The sequence below is a fragment of the Trachurus trachurus genome (genome assembly GCF_905171665.1).
Source record: "Trachurus trachurus genome assembly, chromosome: 23".
In the NCBI taxonomy this organism is placed as follows: Eukaryota; Metazoa; Chordata; class Actinopteri; order Carangiformes; family Carangidae; genus Trachurus; species Trachurus trachurus.
The window spans coordinates 5,043,128-5,071,057 of record NC_139912.1 but is presented as its reverse complement, the minus strand read 5'-3'; the positions used below and the strand labels follow the sequence as shown (position 1 = coordinate 5,071,057).

At 41.6% G+C, this 27,930-nt stretch overlaps 1 protein-coding gene across 2 annotated transcripts; it reads right to left on the bottom strand.

The window, feature by feature from the left end:
* Positions 1–229: 229 nt before the first annotated feature.
* On the bottom strand, positions 230–25,089 carry tbc1d30 (TBC1 domain family, member 30). 2 transcript variants are annotated; one of them, XM_083999777.1, is made up of 15 exons: positions 24,310–25,089; positions 21,310–21,474; positions 14,743–14,804; positions 14,500–14,565; positions 13,620–13,745; positions 12,328–12,513; positions 11,488–11,557; positions 10,461–10,559; positions 10,182–10,350; positions 9,443–9,548; positions 9,236–9,342; positions 7,829–7,968; positions 6,062–6,295; positions 4,451–4,540; positions 230–2,321 (listed from the first exon to the last, which is right to left on the bottom strand). In XM_083999777.1, the coding sequence occupies exons 1-15, from the start codon at positions 24,902–24,904 to the stop codon at positions 1,072–1,074; spliced, it is 3,465 nt and encodes a 1,154-aa protein (XP_083855903.1). In that variant the 5' UTR covers positions 24,905–25,089; the 3' UTR covers positions 230–1,071. The 2 variants fall into 2 exon arrangements, with proteins under 2 accessions (XP_083855903.1, XP_083855904.1); XM_083999778.1 differs by lacking the exon at positions 4,451–4,540.
* Positions 25,090–27,930: the final 2,841 nt, after the last annotated feature.

The following is a 27,930-nucleotide window of genomic DNA, read 5'->3' as shown; positions in this document are numbered from 1 at the left end:
TCAGTGTGGTTGACCTGTTTATACTGGCAATTGACATAAAAATAAAGTCTGTGTAAAGTGCTGTACAGGGTTTATTCTATGTGAACACAGCTACTAATATGATTTGGTATAGTCATTTTCCTGCCTCTGCCTTATAAAGCATCACATTACATTTCCTGTATGTAAACACCACATCAGACTGAGAACCATTTCTTTATATTTAGATTCATTTACACTGTTCACCTTCAAATGCACACAATAAAACCCAGCCAAGCCGCCCTCAGTCACACTTACATCATTATTGATTGAAACATTCCCCGTGTTTAACAGTCAAGACACAAACAGAGTGAGTGAGTACACAGAAAATGTTACAGTAAGTGCCTCAGGACATCACAAGTTTTATGAGTGGGCTGGTTTTTTTTAGCACACATACACACACTGACACTTTAGTTTTCATAATTCTTCATTTTACATCATGTCTTAGGTATATTTGTTTCTTGTGTGGTTTATTTTTATTTAATTACTTGGCATAGAAACAACTGGATGGCTATTGTGTAAGAGAAGGTCCTTCATTGTGTTGATACATAATATGGTCTACTGTACTGTATGTGAGTCCAGAGAGGGAAACATCTGTCCGTCCAGGGAGGAATAAAATCAAATCACAATGAAAACACTTTGTAGCATAGTTTTACCTTCACAAATGACATCTCCTCTTTCTTTTTTTTCAAATTAGTGTCACTTATGGTGAAGAAGAACCTGCATAGGACACTGTAAAGGGCCGTGTTTGTTCACAACTCTTCAACTTTACACAACCGATGCAGCTGAAAACACTAAACAAACCATGAAGAAGTCGACTAAAGTTCCTCTGCTCTGTCATGGCTTTGTGGATTTCAGGGTGACCCGTGTGCCAGGTGAACTTTACATTTCTACAATTTCCCCTCTTCATTATAGAAGAAATGGGTTATTTTTCTTGATATGCAGGAGGCAACATGGTGTAACTCGAGGATGATTATTAATATTTCTTATACTTTTTTTCCCCACATCATGTAACTAACTTCTGTGTGTGTGTTTTTAAAGCATGAGTTCAGGTGTTCATCGACTCCCCGTGGCGCCGGCTGCGCTGCTGCGGTTGAGGTTGCGGCTGAGCTGGGGGAAGTGGACGGTGGGCGTCCTGGACGTGGGACCGTAGAGGCCGAGGTTTCTGGCGGCGACCGACTTCCTGGGCTGCTTCACGCTCGGGAACGGGGAGAAGATCTGCTGCTGCTGCTGCTGCTGCTGCTGCTGCTGCTTGGGAGTGGAGGAGGAGGAGGAGGAGGAGGAGGAGAAGGATGATAATGACGACGGGGTGGACGGCGAGGACGGGATGTGAGATCTAGAGGAGGAGGAGGAAGAGGCGAGGGCGGAGAGGGACGGCGTGGACGGGCAGTAGGTTTTGTAAAAGGTGGAAGAGGGAGGAGCAGAGAGAGCAGAAGATAAACCGTTGACTGAGGACGAGGAGGGGAGGCGACGGGGCGTGGAGGGAGGTGTCGGAGAGGAAGAGGGGGAGCAGGACGGACCGAGGGAAGCTGACGTCGTCGTGGGGACCGGAGAGGAGGAGGAGGGGGACGATGGACTCGGAGCGGAGGAAGAAGAGTTGGCGATGGAAGAGGGACACTGTCTGTCGCTTCGGTCTGAACACGAGGAGTTGGACTCTTTGTGTCTGTTTGAGGACGACGACGACGAGGGAGGAGGAGGGAGGAGAGGAACCTCGGGGGAGGCGGGGTTAGACTCTGGGAGTGTGGGTTGTGCGTTCGGGTTCGGGTTCGATTCCTCCTCTAGATCCAGAGAGTCCAGCTGCACCACCACCGCCGCCACTTCCGCTTCTTGACTCATCTCATCTGCAGCCGGCGGAGCGTCGTCGCCGCTCACAGACTCTGCGACGGATGGATGAGAGGATGGAGGAACGGAGGAGTCGCTCTCCTCTTTCTCCTCCTCCTCTTCCTTCTCCTCCAGTCTCACTGAACTTCCTTCTCCCCCCTCCTCCTTCTCCTCCTCCTCTTCTTCCCGGTCCTCTGAATCTCCGAACCCCAGCTGTGCTCGAGCTCTGGCGATGTTCCTGCGATGCGCCCGGACATGAGCGCGCCACGGCGACCCGGCGCCTCCTCCTCCTCCTCCTCCTCCTCCTGCCGTCGCCGGGGAGCCAGGGACAGGGGTGGTGGAGGAGGAGGAGGACGCCGCCACGCTGGTGGAGCCTCTTCGGGGGCTGCCGCCGCCGCGCGGTTTGCGGCCCAGCAGGAGGTGGTTGATGACGGTGCTGGAGGAGTTGAGCTGGGACGCCAGGACACGAGTGGCTGGACACTTGTCTGCACGGAAGATGATGAGAGGACAAAGACGTAACAGGTTTAATATACAGGTGCTGGTCCAGGTGATAAGAGGCTGGAAAATGTCAGATATGTGAGAGGGCACGATCATGAATGTGTGTGAAATGGTGAAATGTGTTTCAACCTTTAAGCTTTAATTAAAATTAGACGTCCTATAATAAAGATTTATTTCAAATTGAGGTTAGTAACTCACTAAAACTCACCTAATATACATTATAAACAATTAGAGATCTGGTTTCAAATTAAAAGAAAAACATTTAAAAAGTTAATCCTTTCCTTGAATCGGTGCCCTGTAGAACACATAAATATATGTATCTCTGTAAAAATCTGTGTGTGTATGACTATGTGGGTGTACAAATGTGTAGCTAGTGTATAGGTATGGGTACATGGCGGCCTACGAGCACGCTTATGTGTATGTTTGTGCATGTAGGCACATACAGTATATGTGCAAATACCCCACTAATGTCAGTGGAGATGGGTTGCTGCTTTTTCACTTATTTTTTATTGATTTCTATTTTCTCCTGTTATGTTTGTATTTTGTGTATTTAGTTTCTTTGTTTTATATGGGTTTAAAAAAAACAAAAACAAAGAAACTGTATGAGTCACGCCATCACTGATATCGTTTCAGGATGGATATATTTTTGTTGTTGTATTTTTGCGTTAATTCATTGGAAGTAAGAATATATTTTTTATAAAAAAAAGTTAATCCTTTGATTGTTGACTAATTCATTTATAATGAGTTGATCTGTCCTCCAAAGTGAATTGTCTTGACAATAGATCAATTACTATTGGTTAATATTTTGTTGATGTCATTCATTAACATGTTGTTATTTATCTAATTCACCATTTGTTCCAACAGTAACTTCATGTCAGAAATGATCTTCGTCCTTTTGATCCTGCAGCTGTAAGCCTCGCCACTAGAGGGCGCCCTCTGTGTTTGGTTTTTAACCTCTGAAGCTTTTTATCCTTCAAGCCTCTTACCGATCAAGACGGAGTTTGGATTACTGGTCGAGTACATGGTGATTTTTTTTTTTTTCTATAAAAATGTAATATTATGTAACATGAACAGGATTCTGGCTTCTTCCCAGTGTCAGGGAACCGTGTTAATGTAAAGAGGACTTTATAAAAGCTGATTGCAGAGTGTTTATATGGTGAAAAGAGATGAGTGTGTGTGTGTGTGTGTGTGCAGCTCTCACTGTAATACTGTTACACAAGCCTCAGAAATCATATGTTAGTATGTGACGGGAGGAGCTGCAACAATTTGTTAATGAAAGGTTAGTAACAGCTATAAGAGGAGACACGTGTCACTGAAGATGTTCTCCAGTGTTTGGTTATGTATACATCATTATAATAATGTAATAATAGTGTAGTGACAGGTGTCTCCAAGTGAATATTTAGAGTAAAGACGATCCATCAAGTTTAAATTATCAGTTTAAAACCTGCAAACAGAACAAAACCATCACCAGTTATCGCAGCTACAGCATCCCCCACACCACATATTTCTTCCCTTTTAAAGAAAACACAGCAAATTAAAGCAGAGTTTAACATAAATGCTCTCAAAATGCAAATCAGCTGCCAACAGAAAGCGAGCGTATCTTCCAAATTTCATATTCTTTTAAGGTGGACTTGCTTTACATTTAAATCTGTCCTGTTGGATCAACACTGCAGCCACGTTGACTATTTTTAGAAAACCGAACCACGCATGTTTGCAGCCTGCAGCATTTTGAGAGCATCATATGTTTTGAAGCCAGAGAACAACCATAACCTGATTTGGTTTCTGTAAACAGCAGCACACTGTTTACAACCTGGAGAAGATTCAAGATTTTAGAGCCAGAGGTTCCTGCAGCAGATTTCCAATGTTGTTTTTTTCCCTCCACAGAGTCTCAGGGAATATTCTCACTGTGTTTCACTACAGTATCAAATAAAGCTGTTTAAATCAGTGATATTTAATTTTCTTTATTTACCCACAGGAATTGGAAATCTGCTTTGGGAACTAATGGCAGATAAACAGTTGTTATGCTGCTTGCTATGTCTTAAATCGTCTTATTCCTCTTCAGAAACCACTGAATCAGCCCCAGAACACCCAGTATCAGATGGTTTGACACCAGTACCCCCAGTCTGCTGCTGCGTGGGACTATCGCTGGGTTTGTTGGGACGCTCCTGAAGGACTCCAGGACTCGTGGCCATTTCAGGTCCAACTCCTACAAATCACATCATCATCATCGTCATCATCAAACCGCTTCCTGTTGCGTGTGTTTCCACTGCTCCGCCCCGACAGGCAGGACTTCACCTTAGAGCTGGACTGTAACACTGTTTATCTAACAGAGCATCTCTCTATCTCTCTAACCCTTTTGCCCTTTGTACTTTATGCCCTTTGGTTTGCACTTGATCTGCTTTTTAAACTTGGATGTTTTTATACTGAAATGCCTACTTGCTGCACTAATGAAATTATTTTCTCTTGTCTATATTTTAAATTTGTTATTTTTATTTACTTAATTTTTTTTTTTAAACATGTTTTTACTCGAGGGACAGCACGTTCTGGGGGGTGTAGTCAGGATTTCATTTCACTGCTTGTTGTAAGTGTACACTTTAACTATGCATGTGACAAAGAATCTTGATCTAACGATATCAATAGTTTTATCTAAAGAAACATCAGTGTTTAAATAAAGTCACCTTTGTTGCCATGGTATCTTTTACTCTCAAGGTGGTTTTGATTACATGGACTTTAACAACAATAACACATCTCTTAATTCAAGTGGGTATATTGTTTGAAATAAAAAGTTTATACATCTTTAATTCCCCAAAAAATAAAATAAAATAACTACATTGCTACCTACAAATTTTATTTCTCCTCAGGAATTATATTTATATCTATTATGTTGGCTTTTTCTTTTATTAGGGTTCACTATTTATTTGGAATAATAACAGTTGCACTTTGTTAATAACAATAAACTATTGAATTGAAAGAAACTGGATACCAAGATATCTAATCTAGAAATATCTGAAAAGTACTGCGGTCAAAATATCAAAAATATCCAAGTACCAGACAAATCTACTTAAAGTTTAAAAAGTAAAATGGTGATTTGACTCCATCATGTTTGAGTGCAGCTAGAAAAATAAAAGTGTTGTGAAATGACCAAAGCATTGAGAAAAGGCTTTAAACAATGTGGGAACTGGTTAATCTGCATCAAAACAGCAACATAACGTCAAATAATGTTTGCAAGGAACATAAAGATGTTCTTTTACGACTATGAACTTTGAAAACTGTCTTCAAGTTTCTAATGATACCAAGGCTCCGACTGTGAAAACACTGATAAAAAAAAAAAAGCACAACAACCAAACAGCTTTAAACAGTTTTTTTTCCTAGTGCTGTGCATAGTCTGAACAAACAAAAATTGCACATTTCATTCTTTTTCCATGTTAAATTATGCTCCTGCAGGCACCAGTGGCAGGCACTTTGCACTTTACAAAGTATGCTTTTTTTTATATGTACTGTACTTTTCCTAGGTGACCGTCAGCCTATCCATGGGGGCAAATTATCCTTTTTTATTCTATATATTGTATCTGTTTATTGATTGTCTTATTAACAATTATTCAAATGTTATCTATTGTCTTATTGTCCTAAGTGATCCTGTTTGAGCTTTTGCAAATCCTTTTCCAATGTGGTCTCCTTCCACAAATGGCAAATAAACTGACTCTGACTCGGCTCCTCCTCCACCCACCTGTGCGGATGTAGAGCTGCATGGCCTGCTGCTGCTGCCTCCTCTTGATGCGGGCGTACTGCTTCTTCAGGGCGTAGATGTCCGTGCTCATTCTCTCCATCATCATGCTGTTGATGGCGGCCTGATGCTCCGCCCTGGCGCCCCTGACTCCTCCTCCTCCTCCTCCACCTGCCCCTCCGGCTCCCACCGCCCCCGGGCTCAGCTCCGCGATGTTGCCCTGATCCGTTCGCTGATCTGGAGGTAAAAAAACAAAAACAACGTTACACAGTTGTTGATTTTTTGGATTAGTTTCACGACTGTGTTGTTCATTTGGAGATTTTGAGAAACTTAAAGGACAATTCCGGGCAAATTCAACTCGGGGGTGTATGTTCCTAACATTTTAGGTCTAAAAGAAGGAATCTGAAGAAAAAAACTTCTCGGCGCATGTTTGAGTAGCCACCTGGCGCTGTCTGTGGGAAAAAAATGTACACTTCAAGCAAGTCAAGAGTTGATATTCCTGTGTTTATGACACAAACGGGAGCTCCGACTGCACCTGAACACACCGTGCACTGCAACTTGGGTCTCGCGCGAGACTCTATGAGACTTTGAATTAGATCTAGTTTTACAAACATGTCGGCTTGCTTGAAGTAAATAAACTTCTCGGTGCATGTTTGAGTCGCCATCTGAAGCTGTCTGTGGGAAAAAATTGCGGCTTTGAGGGATGTAAACAGCCTAAGCAGCGGAACTTGCATCCGCTCCCATTCATCGCTGCCGTGGCGATGCGGGGACAGACACAACTACCGCAAAATAGGAGCAATTAAACTGTAAATCTTCAGATTCCTTCTTTTAGACCTAAAATGTTAGGAAAATACACCCCCGAGTTGAATTTGCCCGGAATTGTCCTTTAACAGATTAAGGTCGAAGGCAGAAAAGATCCCAGGGAAACACATGAATCAGAGATAATCTGACAGGCCTTTTTTTTAGCTCCTTCAAAGCTTCTTTACTCACCCACTGTTGCTTTAATCAAAGATCAGCCAGAACTTAAGTAGCAGAAAGAAAAAAAAATGCCTCTTGATGTTATCGAAAGCGGCAAAATATGATTGTGTCTATGTCGGATTAAGTTTAACACTAAATGTTTCTTGAATATTGTTAGAAAAGACTTTGAAGATTTCACCAAGCTGAGTCACTGCTTCCTGTTTCATCTTTGTTTTCTGTTTGGCTTCACTCATCAGTGCCTCTACTCTAAGTTGTTTTCCATCAGCATCGACTCACTCTTCCTGCTTTTAGAGCTGCACCGACCGAAACATCCACTCCTGCAGCGCACAATGTGTTTGTTTACTGTAATTAAGCTGCTCCCTCACCGTGACGCTGCTGATGATTTATTGATGCACACCAGTTTCCCTCTTTTTAAACCAGGTCAAGTCTGTCGTACTGGGACTTCACTCATGAGGTTAAACGGAGCTCGCCGGTCGTTCTTTTGAACTCTCTCTCTCTTTCTCTCTGGAGTGTCAGATCTGAGCCAGTGTTTTTAGGTTAAATCCCCTCGGGCTGTTTGCGCTTTTTTTTTTTTTTGTAATGTCTATGTTAGTCAGAGTCGCTGAAAGAGGAGGAAGTGAAGGATTTGTCTGGAGGAAACAGATCAGAGACAGTTTTTGTACTTGGAGTCAAATCGGGGGCAGAACATGAGGATTTGGGGCAACATCCAGCCGCGGTCCGTCCTCTCTGCCCGCCCCGGTAACCTTCCCCTTGGTTACCGTTTAAAATCCTGTGTGTGTGTGTTGCACCAACCTTTCAGATGTTTCTGGTATCTCTGCAGCTCGGGGGCCAGCAGGCCGCCCAGGGGCCCCAGACAGCCCAGCGCCGTCACCACAGAGTCCTCGTCGTCCATGTCGGCGTCGTCGTCGCTCTCCCAGCCGCCCAGACCGCCACTGTAACGAGGCGATGACATCATCATCATCATCATCATCATCATCATCATCATCATCATCATCATCATCTCCTCCAACTCACACACACTTTTAGAGTCTAAGTTATAAATGTGTGATTATTATATCCCCAACGTCATCCACCCTGTTATTGCCTCGCGTACTATATTTTACTTTCACTTTACATGGATAAGAGAAGGCATAGTATGCACAGTATGATTAGTATGTGTATAGGGTGACTGATGCAACAATCTGGGACTCTTTTTTTTTAATGTATTTATTTTTTTATTCTTTTCTTTTCCTTTCTGATGTCTTTTTTACTTTTGGGGTAAGGACAGTCATGAGCTACATCATTTGGGTTTGGATGGTGGCTTGTTTTTCTTTCTGTATCGATATCTGTGTGAATACAGAGAGCACTTGTATGTTGTTGATGTTTTGTTCGATAAAAATCAATAAAATCTATTGGGAAAAAAAGAAATGACAACAAACAAACCAGTCGAGAATGATGCCGTTTTTTGATTTGATTCACAGATGTTAAATAAGTTACAAAGCTATTGTGCATCTATCACTCTATAGTAAAGTAACTATAGTAAATCATATTGTTAATACAATGTTCAACATCCTGCATTAACAATACAATTTACTATATATAACTATAGGATTTAAATACGACAGGATTTCTCCAGGTTTTTAAATTTGTCTTTGAAACATTTAAATTAATTATTTTAGTTTCTGTGTCTTTCCCTTAAAGAGAAACTATGCAAGATTTTCACTTTATTTAAATAGCTTTGAAGTAGTTGTGATGGTTAAAAACTGTAGTGGGAGCTCCGTAGAGAAAAAAGTGACCAAAACAGCGAAAAAGCAACCAGACTTGCAAAGTTCCCCTTTAATTCTAATAATTAATTAATATAATCATATTGATATATATTGACAGTTACATGTTCAGTGATCAAACTCAATGAACATCAGGTCTGAAGCTGCTGCTGGTGTTTGTTTTCGTTACATTTTCTCTGTTTGAGATCAGGTCCAGAGACATGTAACCTGAATATTTTATTATCCTACATGTCCTACAGTATATTACGTGTATTGTCTTGATTTACACTGTTTTTGTGTCTCCAAATGTTCTGTGGAGAATGATTTTGTGCAGTAACTGGAGTACAGCTGGATGCACTATATGAAAATACAATGCATCATGTTATTTCAGTGTTGAACATGAAACTGCATAAAAAATAAAACACTGCTCCATAGAGACGGAGCTGGAGGAACAAACCTTCCATTGGATTTGACTGAGGTAGGGAACGGAGTGATGTTGTAGGTGTATTTCTCTCTCAGCTCGGCCAGTTGAGGGAAAGGAAACACGGCCATGGAGTAAACCTCCTGACGCACAACAGAATAAATGTTAATGAAACAACATATTTATATTATGAATCTACCATCTTCACGTGAACTGTGAGCCGTCCGGTTCGTCGTCTCGTACCTGCATGAGCTCTGCAGGCTCTAAGAGGTTGCGCTCCAGCATCTCCTGCGTGAGACATCCCATAATGCTGTAGAACTCATCAGCCGTCTGACAGTACTCGATCCTCCTGGGGAGAGACAGAGGGAGGGAGGGAGGGAGGGAGAGAGGAGGGTCAGAGGTCACATGAAGCAGCAGGGGAGCGAGGAGGATGTACAGTAGACTGGGATGGTTTAATCGTAGCTAGAGCACTGGAAAAGAGAGTAACGACACCACCATTGATTCCCGTGGTAAGGGTTTTGCGCCCCGAGTGGCAGGATATGGGTATTGCAAAAGCGCCCAGAAAACCCATTCACTCCAATGTATGTGTGTTGCCCACTTGCTTGTAAATTGATGAAAACGGCCGTGTTTTTGTTTTTAGGTGTCTTGGTCATATCAAATTATACTTATAATTTGTTTATTACAAAATGTAGAGTGAAACATTAATGTAGACAACTGTTTGTTTTTTGTTTGTTTTTTACTCGCCTATGTGTTAATGTTTATCTGTAAAGGGTCCTCAATGATGCTATTAACGTGGGTGATCTAGAAATGTCCTTAAATTATTGAAAATACCACACTTGCTCATTCACCAACAATGCAGAGATGTCAGTTCTTGGGCGCTTTTGCAATACCCATATTCTGTCATCAGGAGGCGCTTCCATTGAACCAATGCGTGTCGTTACTCTCTTTTCCAGTGCTTTAATCGTAGCTAAAGTCCGCTTACTCTCCCAGTCTCTCCCAGATGGCGAGGGCGACTCGGAACAGAACCTCCGAGCCCTCGAAGAAAACCGAGTCCCAGATCTTGAGGACGGTGGAGGCCGGCAGGCAGGTGGCGAACATGGTGAGGAACCACTGCATAGTGAAGACGTTGGTCAGAGGAGGCTCGTAACTGCCTGGGAGGAGGAGACACATTATTACTGTTATTATATTATTGGAGGTGAGCGATCACTGAACAAACACACACACACACACATCTGGATTTTATTACAGATGTGTAACTTACCTCCAGCTTCTCTGTTGGCTGCTTTCTGGAGGTGGTGGAGGTGCTGGGACAGTCTGGGCAGCTTGAGACGCAGCAGGTCTCTGAAGACGGCCATGTCCACTGAGACAGGGAGACAGGACAGAGGCAAAAGGCACCGGAGATATTACATCATATAAACATCATACAACTTGGATAAGTTTAGTTTAGTTTATTAGTTTAATAAGGGACAGTGTGCAATTACATCAATCAATCATTTGCAGAAAGAAAAAATGAAGAGATGGTTGCACCAGATTTAGCTCGCAACTAATTTCCATCTGTAGTCCCTACTGTATACATAACATAAAAATGATAAAATACACAGAATACACAGACCACAAGCTACTATACAAAGGTGAGACATAGAAGGACACAATTAAGACAATAGACAACACTTAGACAATACAGAACCATGTATGAGGATGATAAACACTGTAAATCTGTAAATGTCTGTTTTCCAGACCTCATCTTCCATGTTCATCAAAACTCAAAGCTCCTGAACCCTGAACTAAAACTATTATTCTCATTATTGATGAATCTGCTAATTATTTGATTGATTCATTGATTCCTATAAACAAAAGAAATGCTTGAAGATGAAATATTTTTTATGCAATCAGTGCCCAAAACTCAAAAATATTCTATTTACTTTGATAGAATAAGAAAATCTGCAAACTTTAATCCTTTAGAGAATGAAACCAGCACATTTTTGGTATTTTTTTAATGATCAAACTGTTTCAGATTAATTTTCTGACTGATCAGAGGAAATGTTTACCCTCTTCAGTGTATAGAAAAACTATCTACAATGTGAAGAATAACAAATTCTGTCCTTGTACAGAAGAACAACATCCAGTTTATTTCTGGGCTGAAGATGTTACAGCATGAAAAGTTTTTTTTTTTTTCTGTTGTTCTATTTCGAAATCACATCAGCTTGTGTATGCGTCACTGTGTGTGTGTGTGTGTGTGTGTGTGTGTGTGTGTGTGTGTGTGTGTGTGTGTGTGTGTGTGTGTTTACCTGACAGAGCTCGTAGGTTGTTGGCAAAGTAACTCTCTGGCAGCACTTTGTCGATCAGATAGATCATCACCTGAAAACAGAAGAGCAGGAGGAAGAAGCTCTGAGACGTTTAATCATTAATCATCATCCACTGGGCACAGAGCAGCAAGGAAACTCAGGAAGCTCAATCAGTTTATTTTCTTTTTCTTTTCATTTCATTTCTCCTTTATTTATTCAAGGAAGGTCAATTGAGAGCGAGCTCTCTTTTTCAATGACGCCCTGATTACAAAAACACAATTATACAATACACAAATTCATCAAGGTCATGATCCACAACTACATACAGGTTGTAAAACATTTGATAATAAGTTTTTTAAAACTATCTAAGGAAATAAAATGATCCAGTTTCAGACAGTTTTGTAGGTTATTTCACTTTTGGGGGGCATAAAACTGAAAGGCAGTCTTCCCCAATTCTGTCCTGATACTGGGAATGTGTGATTGTGAGATTAAGCTGGTGAGATAAACAGGTAATATTTCAAGTAAAGCTTTGTAAATAAAAACCATGCAATGTTGTTCCCTCCTTACACTTAAGGACGGCCATCCAACCTTATTATAAAGAACACAGTGATGGGTTTGGAACACATCTCCAGTAATAAAACGAAGAGAGGAGTGATAAAGTGCATCCAGGGGTTTCAATGTAGAGAGAGCAGCATGCATGTAAATGACGTCACCATAATCAAGTGCAGATAAGAAAATGGCCTAAACATTTAACCTGTAATACATGTATTTATATTTTCCTAATTTTAACTGAATTACTGTCAGTTTATTCTAATCATTATCATTATTACTGTGTGTTTGTACCTTCAGAGCGTCGCTCTCGCTGCCCTCTGTGACCTCCAGTATGAGAGCAGCCAGGACGTTGAAGCCTTGGCAGTAGCCCACCGCTTTGTTCCAGCGGGCGTAGGCCAGCAGCACCCGCTTCAGCACCACCCGGTCCTGCTCCCCCTCCTGGCCGCAGTAGGAGCTGCAGCCTGTCCGGTGCAGGTCCTGGACAATACGTATAAGTCAGGAGGAGCATGCAACACAGTTATGGATTCATTTGATTACAAGTCAGTGCACTACAGTAAGTGGATGAATGGAGACAAGAAGAAGACAAACAGGGACGCAGCAGCTGCCTGGACTTCGGACTTCTAAGTCTGAGTCACTGAGATGAATAAAAAAATAAGAGCTGCAGTGTTTCCATGATGCAGACATCTCACTCTCTGACGCACTGTCATAAACAAACATCCTTGACTACACACAGTTTTTAACGCATCTTTTAGACCAATATCTTTGACCAAACAACATCTTTATATACAGAGGGAGGACACGGGAGCACATGGTCAGTTTTATAGATTTATTCAGGTGCGGCTGCTAACGTTTCAACATCGATTTAAATCCCGTGCCTGCCTCCCTGATTGGAAGCGCAGGGAACCGCGTCATAGACAGAAGGCTCACATGATTGGTTTCTACGTCGCACACTAATACAAATACTATACGAATGAAACACAATGTATCCATAATTCGAAGACATAAAAAATATACAAAATCACAACAATACAAAAACCATGTCTGGGCACCATTCATAGAAAACAAGACAAACTCATTTCTTCGTTCAGACCATTTGGCTCCATGCTGTTCAAAGTGAAAAATGAGGTTCTCCCTTTTTGAACATCTTTTTATAGTTTTTTCTCTCCATTTAAATAATATTTTGTACATAACAGTACATATCTTTGTTTTTTTATATATATTTTGTACATAGTAAATCCTTTATATTTGTATTCCTTACTTCGTTACGTATCCTGTACTCTTTGCTACTGTTACAAGTGAACTTCCCACACGTGGGATCAATAAAAAGTCTTATGTCTTATTCTTTAAAGGTATCACAGCTCTCTAGTAAAATTAAAATAATAAAATGTTCCTGGTGACCCTGAACAGTCTCTACACGGCTCTTTACACGGTTTCTGTCTGCGTCAGTTTTAATAGATGCTGCAGAAAAATGCTGAGGTGTCCACTCTGTGACCGAACTGCTGACTCAGGACACACACACACAACAACACAACAAACCCCCCTGCACATACTGTCTGTGTGCTCTACAATCCCATCTGTGTTACCTTGACGATCTGAATGCCGAGGGAGTCGTCGTCGGGGTTGCTGCGCTCGTTGAAGGCGAACCGCAGCGTCTTGTCCCAGTCGATGGAGATGCTGTGGAGGTACTGGTCTGCCAGCGTTAACCAAACCTACACAAAATACAACAACAGACACACAATTAACCACGTGCTGCGACAAAAAGACGACTTTATATAAATATCTCCACACTTTCACCGTCCCCAGTGAGTTATGAACAAATATTTAAAGTGCGTTTCCTCTTCCTGCCGTCTTTCCGTAACACAGTGACTCATTTTGTTTTGCAAGTTCATGCGAGAGAGAGAGAGAGAGAGAGAGACGAGATTTCATTGTTCATTCTCCTCGGCTGAGATGAAAGTAATCGCCTCCATTAGATTTCCTTCGCTCGCTCGTCCCAAGAGATAAAGCTGAGATGTGTGATGAATGGAGCTTTGTAGACAAAGTGCTTCGGCATATTGTTCTTTCAGACTCTCTCAGGACTGTAAGACGCTGCTCGTAGGTTGACGGTAACAAAGGAAACAGACTTTTTTTCTTGTAATAGCACAACTGGGTCGTCTCTGTCTTTCGCTAAATAGCCTCCGGGTTCAAAACAAACACAAATAGATGAGAGAAAATGCATAAGCTCTTGTTTATCTTGTTCTTTATACATGGAGGATATTTCAGGTCCAAACAGAAGGGAACGCCCGATGAGTGCACACCAGGAATTTACCCAGCATGCAACAATAATTAGCCTACAAGGCTGCTGGATTTTGCATCTCAAAAATAATCTGCTACTTTATATTTTCATTCACTGAACACGGCAAAGCGGCAAACTGCAAGAACAAGTTTCAACAAAGCCATATGACAGAGTTACATTACATTACATACCCTCTTCCTCCACTCCTTTGGGATGCCGGTTGGAAGCCGAGCCACCGCTTTGAGGGCGTCGTACCACTGCAGGGAGGAAGACACCCACTGTCTTGTTTAAGTTTTTAATTAACAAGCACACTGAGGCCATGAATGTACCAATACAACATTATTCATACATCTTATCTCACTGAGAGAAAAATCACTTACGAAGCATTTACAAAACTGAGTAAATGTGATGAATCTCTGCTTGTTGTAACTCACCTGCTGGAATCCATTCTTCCCCAGCGATGGTTCAATAGTGAACTTCAACCTCGTGTCAACTCCTGGAAACAGACAGAGACATTTGGTTTTCACTGGTCCTGACCGACCTAAAGACAACACAATTACTGTACAGGAGGTGTCAGACTTAAACATGGGGAAATATACAGTACGTGCACAAAACAGTACATAGACTACTAGACAAAGGGTTGGGAAAATGCACATTTTCCTATTTTTTAATCTAAATCTAAGCAATAAAAGTCCACTGGAAATGTAAAGAGTAAAAGTTAAGGTCACAAAAGCTGAAACAAATCATATACAATTCATAGAAAACAGTATTTTTTCATGGATAATGAGCTGATAACATCCATCTTTCCTGCATTAATGGAGGTAAATGAAGCCCTGGATGATAGATGATGCAACCACTTCCTTCAGGTTGATGATGACTGTGTCTGTACAAACTGTGTCACTGCCCCTCTCATGCATTATTAATCCAACACAATACTGCAGGAAGTAGGACTCTATGTTGTTATCAGACTGGTGAGAAGAGAACTTTTTGATCCCACAAGATAATGAGCCAGAACCAGATGATGGAGGCCAGTGTTGTCTCCAGACCTAAAGCGCAAGTAGCTGTTTTTCTTAACAAAAATGTGAAAACAAGAGCAACACATTTGTATGAGCTTCTGCAGCAGAGTTGTGATGAACCATCTCTGTTTAACTTCGCTCACATCCCTCTTTTAACAACCTGCAACAACTGTGTTTGGACGCTATTACACAATTTGGTCGGTTTTCACAATAAAAGCCCGAAATTAAAAATCCAAACAGGAAGCTATGTGTGTCTGTTTTGACCTGTGCACTAAATAGATATGTTTATAACCGTATATTAAAGCCGTGGTTTTGATATAAACAGTGATATCTGAAGAGTCGCTGTCCATTTCCTGGTGGTGCTGAATTCTCGTTTCAATCCTCGCTGCCTGCGCTTGGAAATCTCGTCAAAATCTCTTTTCACGTAGCCAACACACAGGAACTTCTTTCCAGAATATTTAGACCACTAGACTAAAAACCACCGCGCTTTCCAGACGGAAATGAAGTTCTGATCTGAAGTTAAGAAGAGCCAAGGTCCTGACATGTTTCGGCTTCAGGCCAAACAGCTCCGACTTTCTGCGGCCATTTCTCTTCCTCCTCTTCCTCCTCCTCTTTCCCTCGGGCTGAGCCTCCGGGGGATCAGTCGCTGCCTCCGCGGGGTAGTAAAGTATGACGGGTAGATATTTCTCTTTCATTATTAATCATATAGAAAGCTCCAGATAAAAGACAAAGTAGGTGTTTAACCTGCATGGCCCGCCTCTGTCTTTGCGTCCTGCGCCATTGTGGATGAGCGCTGCTGCTGCTGCTTTATTCCGCCAGTTTTTTTCTTCCTGCCCCGGAGCTTTGGGAGAGGATTACCGCGGAAAACCCTCCTACTTCCCGGTCTCAGATTATAGCCTGGTCCCACGCCGCCGACTGACACAAAACGTGTGTTTAACTAAGAGGTCCAGAGGTCATCATGGGCTATTATAATGAGATGTAGGCAGCTACAGGTTAGTTGTTTCTCTATGAGGTGATAAGAACTGTAATTAAAGCAGCTGGACACCGAGCAGAGGAAGGAAGGAAGGAATAAAGGAGGGAGGAACAATAGAGGTGAAGAGGGAGAAAGGAAGGGAAATAAAAGAGTAATTTGCATCACAAAGACCTATATTTTATTATTATGAAAATCTTAATGTGGGATTTTCCCCCTAAATGACAGAGGTTTGGGTTTGAAAAACATGGCTGCAGCTTGTTTTATGTTGTGAAGAATCTCAGTTTGCTGACATTTCGAGAGTGAATAAATAGACCATTTACACTCAATGTATACACATTGGTGACTAACTCAAACTATTTTATTTTTTGGATGTGTGGACAATAGCTACGCCGGTTGCACATGGAGCTGTGTCATGTTGTTGCTTTTGTGTATGAATTTGTCAACTCAAGAAATCAATAAAGAGTAAAATACAAATAAAAAGAGAGTGAATAAATAACTCAGCATTCAGATGGATGTTTTACAAGTTGATGCCGTCCAAAAAATCAAACATCAGCCTATTTGAAGTTTGTTTTTCGTGGTTTTCCTAAATACTTTGTCTACAGTTTAGTAGCAGTACTTTGTGTTTACGCACTTTTCTTGAGCCCTAAACATCGGACCACCTGATTAAGGAGAGGTATCTGTATCTAAAAAACAAATGTGTTACATTAGGACCCATTCATTTCAGCAGCAGACCACTGAACTGTCCTGTACTGGGAGCAGCTCAAATCTGGGATTTAACATCCAGCAAATGTTTCATCTACAGAGACACATCTGGAATATTCTGCTGGATATACATCAGAGCATCAATCCAGGAAGTAATGAGCGACATCTCCAGCTGTTTTGGTCAGTATGACACACAGTCAGATGTATTAAACCACATCTGGAGCATGTGGCCTCCTGCATTAGATTAGATTTTTGGGACGATTGTTTTTGAAAATGTTTGTAACATAGCAGAATAAAGTAGTTTATCAAGTGATGATCAAAACTGCTTATGCTGTCAGTCAGTTATCTATCTATCAGCTCATAATTACACACAAAGGTCATGCATTTTTAATGTGTCATGACTTGGTATGATTTTAGATGTATTGTACATTTTATAGTGTTGTGATGTAATTTTGATGTCTTTCTTCTTACTTTCTTTTTTCTACTAAAAGCCTAGCTAGGGTCACATTGACTTGTTTGTAAGGAGTGGAGGTGTTACTATCATCTTTACATCAACTCTTGTTAACATTTCCATGTTTCCCACATTCTGTGTCATAAACTATAAACTGTTTTCTTGTCTGTGACAACATCTATTGCACGTCTGTCTGTCCTGGGTGAGGGATCCCTCCTCTGTTGCTCACCCTGAGGTTTCTCCGGGTTTTCCCTGTTAAAAGGGTTTTCCATGGAGTTTTTCCTCAGTCGATGTGAGAGGGTCTAAGGTCAGAGGATGTTGTTATGATGCCATGTAAAGCCCTTTAAGACAAACTGTTTGCAAAAAAAACGGGCTATACAAATAAAATTGCCTTGCCTATGTTAACCTGCATTGTCCCTATCAAATAAACTGAATTAAATTAAATTATAGTGTTGAGGCTTACATAAAAACGGTGGCTTCTGGTTTCATATCAGCCACAATTACAAAAGATTTATAGCCCTAATCATCTAATTTGCCTACATGCAGTAGCCTAAGGTTGCAGCATGAAATCAGACACAGTGTAAAAAACAACAAGAGGCTGTTTTTTTGGGGTTTTTTTAGCTCTAAATGAAAAGATAATGAGAGGATGGAGAGACAGATTTTCTATGTGATGATGCAGGACATGTAAAAAACACACCAGGCTATAACGACCCACGCTACTGTAGCCTACCACAGTGTTAAAAAAAAAAAAAAAAGGATCGATTATCTCTAAGCCTCTATGTGATCTGGTCTGAAGTGCTGGGTCACCTGGCTCTAAGGTGCAGAGCAGCCGCGGCGCGCTCCTGGATATCCCGTTGCGTTTCTTCAGGACGTTGCTGATGATGTTTCCGACCCCTCCCGAGCCCTGCTGCTGCTGCCGCTGCCTCACGCCCGCCCTCGGCCTCCTGCCCCCGGCGCCGGGGAGCCGCTCCTGCCTCATCGGGATCGGGGAATCGAACTGTTGATCAATCCGATCAATCACTTCACCTCATCGCTTTCGCTTTCACTCGTGAGCAGCTCGGTCGGTTCGGTCTTCCCGGTAGCAGCAGCACTAAGCGTCAAAACGGAGAAAACCATCCACGTCTGCTGCTTCTTCCTTCCTCCTCCTTCCACCTTCCACCTTCACACGCTCCGAATATAATCGATTAAAGTGATTGGTTTAAATCTTCTTCCGGTGATGGTTTGTGCAAAGCAGCGAGAGATCCTCAGCTCACCAGGCCGTGTTCCCGCGGTCAGATCAGATGTCTGAATGAAACCGACTGAGAGCAGCCGACTGAGAGGAGCAGGAAGCGGCTGCTGCTGCTGCTGCTGATGATGATGATGCTCGACACCTCCTCATCCTCCTCATCCTCCTCCTCCGGCTCAGCGTCACCGGGAGGAGGTGCAAGGATGGAGGGATGCGGTAGGATGGAGAGACACGTGGGGAGGAGATAGAGAGGGATGAGGTAATGGTGGAAGAGAGGAGAGGAGGAGGAGGGAGGATGGATGGATTTTTTGTTTCCTTAACCTACTTAGAGGTTGTTCTGCTATAACACGACATGAGAAGGTGGAAAAATCAAAGAGACTGAGGCATCAACACGTTTTAAAACATGAGATGAACAGGCATTAAACATCTACAGCCAATCAAATGAGACCAGACTCCATTTAAACAGCAGCAAAACAACAATAATGTGTTGTAATTAGCAGTTATTTCATGAATTATCTGACCAAACGGCCCAGAACCAAATTTTACTATACAATAATATGAAATAGAAGAGAAAAGCAGCAAATCTTTAGCTTCATTGATTAATCATTTATCTAAATTAATTCTTGTTGATGATTAGCCAGTCTGCTAATGATCTCTTCTGAACCCTTTTCATGTAAAAATCAATGATCTCTTATCAGTCTCCCTGTTTATTTAAAGACAAAGAAGAAGAAGAGGAGGAGAAGAAGGATGGAAGAGGCGACAACCATAATTTTCCTAATCGATCTAATCAACCGATCAATGACCGTCTCATTCCTGAGCCTTGTTTTGTTAGATGGACACAGTTCACAACTCAATTATATTCAGATTATAATGATATGTGACAAAGCTCAGCAGCAGATTTTCATATTTTAAACAGTAGAGCCAGAGTATTTATGTTTTAATTAATGACAAAAACATTGAATTGATTATCAAAATAACTGATAATCGACCAGGACTGAACAAAAGCTTGCACACTGGACTTCTTGAATTAAGTGCTCTGCTCATTAAAATGATAGAAATGAGGCAATAAATGACATTTTTAACTCAATGTGAGCGACTTCAAGCAGAGTCACAGTCAAACAACTCTGTTTCAAAACAAATGCATCAAAGGTCAAAGCAGCATCTTTCTCTTTCTCTCCCTCGAATCCATTTTTAGACTCATATCTCTGAACTGAATCGTCCATCTTGGAATTCAAACTGAAAACACACTTCCTCATACCTGTGAGCTGCACCATTGTCCACACACACACTGACACACACACACACACTCCTAAAACTATAGCAAACACACAACCTGCATAGTCACCGATAAACCAAACACTCTGACAGGAAGGTGGAGAGAAAAAAATGAGTATGACGTCTGCAAACTCTTGAATCGATGCTGCGTCACGTTGTGATTCAGTCTCACAGGTGCAGTCAGAGCTTCCTGAGTGGAAAACACAAGCAGGCCTAATGACGCCCGGGATCAATACCTGCAAACTGAAGATAATACCTAATGACGATCATGAAAAAAGAAAAAAGAAAAGCCTTGAAAATGCTTCATAATAATAATCTCCTGTTCATTTATTTTAGCCGATTAGTTCATTAACTGTATAACGATGTGAAAATAGTGACGTCAATCAACAAGAGGAAGTAATAAAATGCTGATATTGGAAGCTGCTTGGCTGAATTGATCATAATCAATGATTGATGGTTGTAATTGCTGGAGATTGAGTATGTTTCCTAGAGGCTAAAAATCACAGTGCAGGATCAGGACAGGAGCTGTGTGAATGTGGAAATAACAGCACAATCTGATCATAAACAACAAAACACCCGTACCTCCATGTGAAGCACCAGGCTGCATGTTGAAAGAAAAACACTGTTGAAAATAAAAGCTTAACAACAACACGACACAGTGCATCCAACTGTATGAAGAGGCTCAGTCAGTAATGTCGATATTGTGGATTTAAGTCGTCTGTTATTCTTCCAAATCCCAGTTTGGATTTAGAGTCTATATTATTTAAAGATGTGGTTTAATCTGTAATCTCTTCCCTAGAAAAAAAAAAACTAAAAACTAAACTTTAACTTTATGTTATTACCATTTTTTTCCCTTACGTAACTCTAACTCAACATTCAGCTGAATTGTTTTAGGGGCAGCTTTGAAGTGGAGGAGGATATGAAAATGAGCATTCAGTTTTAACTTCAGACCCGTAAGTCGCAGAGCGACATGTAAATTCAGCACATTCATTTTCATACTACAGGAGATACGACAAGCAGCACGTGAAATGCATCCGCTCTGTTTAGCATGTTGCTCTTTTAGTTGCAGCTCGTTTCTACATGTGTTGACTCTATTGACCCACTTCTCTTTGTTTGGGTTTAAGTAGAAGCCTGTGGTATTAAACCATAATTGGATTTCAGATGGAGCAAAATCTGATTTGTGATGCTATTTTGCATCTAAATTCTGAATAAGTCTGGAGGACAAAAATGTAGCACTAATATACAGTATTTCTCCCTCATAAATCATTAGATTTAAGCCTTTTAGATGCATAGAAATCACTTAATATCTGCAGTCATGTCACTATTAGATTACACCGATGATGAAGTGTATGTCCTTACGTCGTTTTTGCGACACGGCTTGGAGACACGCCGTGATGATGTCGTAGTTCTTCTGCAGTTTGTGACAAAGTCGGTCTCGTCTCCTCAGCTGGCGAATCAGCTTGGCCGACTGCAGGCCTGTGCGATACTTCACCTCCTGGATGATCGCCTGCAGCTCCTCGGGGGCTGGGAGGATAAAACCAACAGAAACAAGTTGCGTTTAAATCAGGGTTTCCATAGTATTGATATACATTTTAAAACTGAATTTCTGTTTAATTTCTGTAATTTCCTAAAAGTTCAAACTCACTGTTTTTGTCACAGTGGAGGGAAATTTTACTTCCAGCCTGAAACATTAACTATTATCCTTCTGCAGGGTGATATAAAAACTAGTGAGTCTGTTTTTTAAAGTTACAGTTTGAAAACATAGTTAACATTTCTTATGCGTAGCATCAGCTTCAGAAATACATATAAAACTTGTCTTAAATGTTCTACATTGTAAATACAGCCATTCAAAACACAGTGTGAGTGAGGGGCCGTGTGAGATCTGCATGTCACTGAAACATCAGAGTATCACAGTCATTTATCTGTTTTCCAGGCTGCAGGCGATGAGAAAATGAAAACCAGAGCAGCGCCCCACATTAACACACACACACACATATCCACACCCCTCTCAGATTCAGACTGAACCTGACACACAGTAGAAAATAAAAGCAGTATGACCTCGAACACCAGAAACCTAATACTAAAGCTGCATCATCATCATCATCATCATCAGGTCTATTAATGGGCTTTATGCACAGCTCCACTACTTCCTGAACTTAAGCCAGCTCCTTTGTTTCCTGTCTTACATTATTGGACAAAATGATTAATCCCGGTGTGTCTGACCTCACAACAACGGTCAGACACACCTGGATAGGTGTCCATTGCCTCTGGTCTCCCAGAAATCAATGCAGATAAAAATAATCTATAACTTTTATTACATTTATTAGTCATTTAAATCCAGAATAAAGTCAAAGATTTCTCTTTGTAGCTCAGAAAAAGTGTCTATTTGTGTAGTTTTTTTCTTCACATATTATGCACCTTTGCATCAATGTTGCATAGAAACACACAGTAAATCTGAGGTGTGACGATCGTCCACCTGCTCTGAGTTCCCCCATGGGGCAGAGTCAGACCTGATCACAGCTGTGTGTCAGACTGATATTTTTGGGTCGACCTATTTTCTCTAAATTACTTTCCTTTAGTTGCCAACTCATGCCGTCTCTCCCAGCTAGGCTGTGAAACGTGAAATCATGTCTTTTCATGGGTTTTTGTGTTTATTTTTGACATTTAAAAAAAGACGAAACCACTAACAAATTGATCAAAACAAATGAGAGATTCATTTATAATGAGAATATCACCAGTTGCTGCTTTGATAATTTCAATAACAATCATCTTTTTACTTCTACTTTTACAAAAAAAAAATCCCTTTAAATTCATATCAACCCTCCTGTACAGGGAGGTTGAGGGTCATTTTAGGAAGTTAGTTGAGAACTCATGGCCACTGACCAATCAAAGCAAACCAAACTGGACGATTAAGCCGTGTATCTACACACATTAGACACAGTAGTCACATGTTCTTAGAGGCGTTATCACAGCCCTTCCTCTTCCTGAGCGTCGGCCCTCGGCATTGTTTAACTTGACCGAGCCTCACATGTGTGTGTGTGGAGGGCAAACAGTGAACTGGGCTGTGTTGACTGTAGGACTTCACTTAAACAGAGGAAACAATGGCAGCGTGGAGCTCACACCAACATGCCTTTAAGAGTCCCGAGGCAACAGGAGAAAACGAGCTGTCGACACACCAATTATCCTCTGTGTCAGTCTGAGTATCCGCATACTGAGGCTGCACCACCTTTTGATATCTGATGATTGACTGTCCTGACATGACACTCACAACAAACCTGAAGGGCAGGGAGGCGAGACGTTCACGGAGCTAAAAATCAGTCCTCTGTAACTGAATAACTTATGTAACAGTAAATTAAATTCCTCCACAAGAGTAGTCAGGGTTATTTGATTATACCGTCTAAGAATGCAACCGTGCATGACCTGACCTTGATAAGCAAATCAGGTATCAGCCAGACAACATTACCAGAGAACATTAAATACAGGTTTCGGTATTTGATTAGTGGGGATGCAGATAGCTAGAAAAAACACTGCAGCTTTAGTACAAATTGCCCCGCTGGCCACTTGATGGCCATGTTTACCCAGTATGCACCTGTCTGCAGGGCAAATACAATCCGGAAAACTAGCTATCCATTCATCTGATGTGTATATTTTTTAATATATCTAGCAAATGCAAAATGTTAATGAATCTTATGATCACAAGTTTTATCATGTTTTCATTCATTTTATGGGCAGAACCAGTAGATGTGGCTCTTGTGTGACATGTAAATGATAAGTGGCATAAGTGGCTTACTTTTTAATCACAGCAGTTCTGATTTTTTTTAAGTGTTTAGAATCACTATGGGGTATAAGAACAGACTCAGTTAAGTTATATGGTCAACAATATTTATTTTGAACATCAACTCACTCCCCAAACCCATCCATATGCATGCACCTCACAACATTCAAAACCATCCACAAAACTCATCTTTTTAAAGTAGCCTTTAATGTATAGGTTAGGTTTGTGTGGTTTCTACTGTTTTATAGTTTTATTTCATTCTGACTGAGCTCTATGGTTTTTAAAAGTATAGGTGTCTTTGAGCATGTGTAAAAACGCTCACAAATTAGACTCTAGAAAGAGGTGAAAAAAGGGGGGGAAATAGTCCTTCTTGTGCAATGAGAACTTAAATATCCATGTGTAAGACTCAACATAAGGCTCTCCTGTATGGAAGTGCAAAAACTAGCACTTACTACCTACAGTAAGTTGACACATGAAGCTTGTGCAAAAGGAAAAATATCCTAAAATGTATGAGGAAATACAAGAGCTGCAAAAAAGTTTTGACTATAGCAACTGCAGACTATCCACACGGTGACATCCCTCACCTTTCTGGGCCAAGTAGTTCATCTGATGCCTCCTCGTGTGTTTCTCCTGGAGCTCCTGGAGGAAGCTGGACCCGGAGGTGCTGCGGCCAAGGAAAGCATCCGAGCCGGACGCCTCGGTGGAGCTGTCCCAGCTGTCCGCATTCCTCCTGCTGCCTCCGCTGTACGTCTCATACAGCTCCACCAGCAGACAGTCCACTATGGAGGTCCTGGGCACTTTAAATCCACCATCAACGTGGTATTCAGAGTCGCTGTCGCTGAGTGTGTGTGGTGTTGTTGTTGTCTGGATGCCAGGCGGAGCTCCTCCATGCTCGCTGCTGCTGGGCATCGGTGGCTGCTGCTGCTGCTGCTCTCCCGGAGATGATGATGTGTCATTAGGTGCATTAGGTGACTCGGCCGACGGGCGGCTCGTCCACTGGGCGAAGCCGGAGAAGTCATCCTGCAGAGAGGCGGAGGAGTTAACGAAGACACCGCTCTCGTCCTCGTCGGAGCAGGAGCACACGGACACAACGCCGCTGCCAACGCCAACAACACCTCCGTCGCATATGTCAACTTCCAAAAGTTCATTCCCGTTTTTAAATTCGGGCTCGGACGCCATTTCTTCAGTAGCGTCCAACTGAAACTCGGGACAGTTTATCTACCTATGTTTGTGCTGTCATTTTACGACGCAACAACAATACAAAGAAAGCCGCGGTTGTAAAGTTTTCTCCGCGCGTCTCGGGAGTTCCTGGAGCGCTCCATTCCTCTCCAGAAAAAGGTAGAAACTCGTCTGACAGCTTTTTAGTTTCCTTCTCCGGTTCCTGTACCCCCACCCCTACTCCGCCCCCCCCTCTCCGGGATGGAACAATGGACCAGCCCACTCCGCTGCTGCTCAACTTCTCAACGGCTGCACAACTTTCTTCAGGTCGCGCGCGACAGGTGCAGCAGGTGCCCTCGAGCTGCTGCGTTGGGCCAATCAGAGAGGGGCCGAAAATGAATGGACCAATCCGCGTTCACGTAGGCGGTAACCAGGCGACAATGGTTACTAATGTAAAATTCGATACAGTTTAACATGAACGGCATTGAACGCAGCAGCATTTTACATTGTATGAAGCTTGTACATTATATTTCTGAAAAAAAATGTTTGGTTTCTTTTCTATGGATGTTTTTTTTTTTTTTTTTTTTTTTTTTTACATCCATAAGAGTCTTTCCTGTCTCCTTCATTCTGAAACCACAACACATCAAATTTGAACGTGATTAATATTTTCTACTGCCACATTATAATAAGCAAACATTGTTTGCTGCTTCTATGTTTAATTTACATATTGGGAATCAACTGAGTAGCCTATTATACTACTCTTGAAAACTATTTCTGTTACTCTATGCTGGGGTATTATTGTTTAGATGACAAATCACCATTTAAATAAATCCAGACCATAATGATAGCCTATGTGCTGCTCTATCTGCACAGTTATGACTCCACACAACAAAACAACACAAGTAATTGTTTTGTTCATTAATCTGAACTGTATATTAGACTAACAAAGGAACATTTTCTCTAATGAAATTATTTTTTTCTCAGGAACAGCAGCATGGGATAAACAACATGGTCACGTGCTGTAATATTATTATACAGTATGTATTTGATTTGAGCAACTCTTGCTACTCCTTTCCCCTGCTTCATCTTCTTCTGCTTGGAAATGTTATGGAAGGGAGGAGATCTGTCTGACAGTAAGTAAGTAAATATCCTTTTAAAATGTACAACTTTTAAAACAGCAATTTGTGATTCAGTTTTATATCTGTGAAGCTAAAAGCAATGGTGAATCACACACATCAGTTGCGGTTTGCACTTTACACTCTCACATAGTTTGGGACACTTTTTGGCCAGTCTCTGAGTGAAAATCCACTTGTATCACTCGGGCACTTTCGGAAAACACGTGTTCGGCTTTCGGCTGCTGTTGACGTCATTTCCGCTTTTCAAAATAACAGCGCGCAGACTACGAGGAGTTTTTTCAACACAAGTAACCAGCAACAAGTCACTACATCACGTCAACGTTTGGAAGATACGAAGTGACAGGTGCCTGGTTTAGGTCTTTTATGACGTGGGTGTTGGTTTCGATACTTGTTTTGTTCATAAATGACGCACAGCAGTTTTATTGTTTGTTTGTTGTAGGCTAAGCTAACGTTAGCTACTCACAAGTCACTGCTTGTCCATACCTGTCCACCTTCCTTCTTCACCTGATTTCTCCACAAGTTTTCTCATCTCTTTTCCCTTTCACTCCTCCGTCCTCTTTACTCTTCAAATCCATCCTCATCTCAGCCATTCCCCATTCTTCGTATTCTTCCTCATTCTCTCAACGTCAGCTCTTCTCTCTATTTCACTATTTCCTTGGTAGAAATACAATTATAAGATTCAGGACTTTAGAAAAATATCTAATCCTCCTCCTGCTCCACCTATGTGGAAAATAACTACAAAGAGAAATCATAATGACAAACAAAGCGACTCAATATGATGACAACAAGTGTCATAAAGCAACTACAAATGGACAGAGACACACGAGAGCAAAATGACTAGAAAGATTCAACACCTACCACCAGGTGGCGTAAAACAACCACAAAGAGACAACCTCTCACTACAAAGAGCCACAACACCCACAAAAACGTGTTACTAGTGCTTCTACAAACAAAGTGACATAAAACATCTAAAGAAAGGGGGTGGGGGAAATACAAGGACACATATCAACCAGTGTTTTCCTGGTCTGGGATCAGTAAAGTAAGCCTATATCTTATAGGGGTATTTTTTATAGAACAGAATATCCTTCATTGTCATTATCACATATGTACACAACGAAATTTAAAATGCCAAACCAGATGGTGCAACCACCAAGGTAAATAAAAAAAGAGCCTGTAAACCTAAACAACCCAAAATGACTTGCTGCTATTGTGCTTTTTATTTTTTGTAAATGTTTTTATTGCCTTACTGTGTTTTATTGAGTCTATCTATCTATCTATCTATCTATCTATCTATCTATCTATCTATCTATCTATCTATCTATCTATCTATCTATCTAAAGGAGCATTTAAAAAAAGCTAGAATAAATAATGTTAATGTTATACAGTCTATATATAGTAAAGTAGGAACACAGGGGCATTTGCCCAGGATAATGTCTCATTATTTGTCCATGTTATAACACAGGTCAGTTGGGGTCTTGACAGCAGTCTTTGCCTGGTCTTTGCCCTGTTGTCCCCTGGGAGGTTAATCAGGCTGTATGCCCCAGTGGAAACTACTGTGTACACTGATCCCAATTTATGAACGAGCCCTTTATTTCCCAGCCAATCAGCAGCGTCTCTTTTCACTGTCAACCAATCAGATGGCAGTATAATCTGATGAGGACAGTCAGCGGTAGTTCATCATCTCCTGCTCAGTCCGAGGGTGAGAGGAGGAGGACTGGGGAGACTTTCCCCTCACTCACTCACCTGTCCGGTAGTTTTATATCTCTCTATGAAGAGCAGGTATAACGGATGGACAGCTACCTACCTGGCTCCAGACTGGAAGGTGACGTGACATCCCCCCGGTAACAACTTGTCACCAACTGCTCCGCCCGTTAACGTTAACGGTACCGGTAACCGTCACCGTCCGTCGCC

Excerpts from the sequence above, each read along its gene's own strand:
- tbc1d30 (XM_083999777.1), bottom strand. The coding sequence starts at position 24,904 with ATGGCGTCCGAGCCCGAATTTAAAAACGGGAATGAACTTTTGGAAGTT. Across the intron at positions 11,558-12,327 it reads GCGAGAGCGACGCTCTGAAG|GTGATGATCTATCTGATCGA; the intron begins GTACAAACACAC and ends TTCTGTTTTCAG. Across the intron at positions 2,322-4,450 it reads CACGCAGCAGCAGACTGGGG|ACAAGTGTCCAGCCACTCGT; the intron begins GTACTGGTGTCA and ends TCTTCCGTGCAG.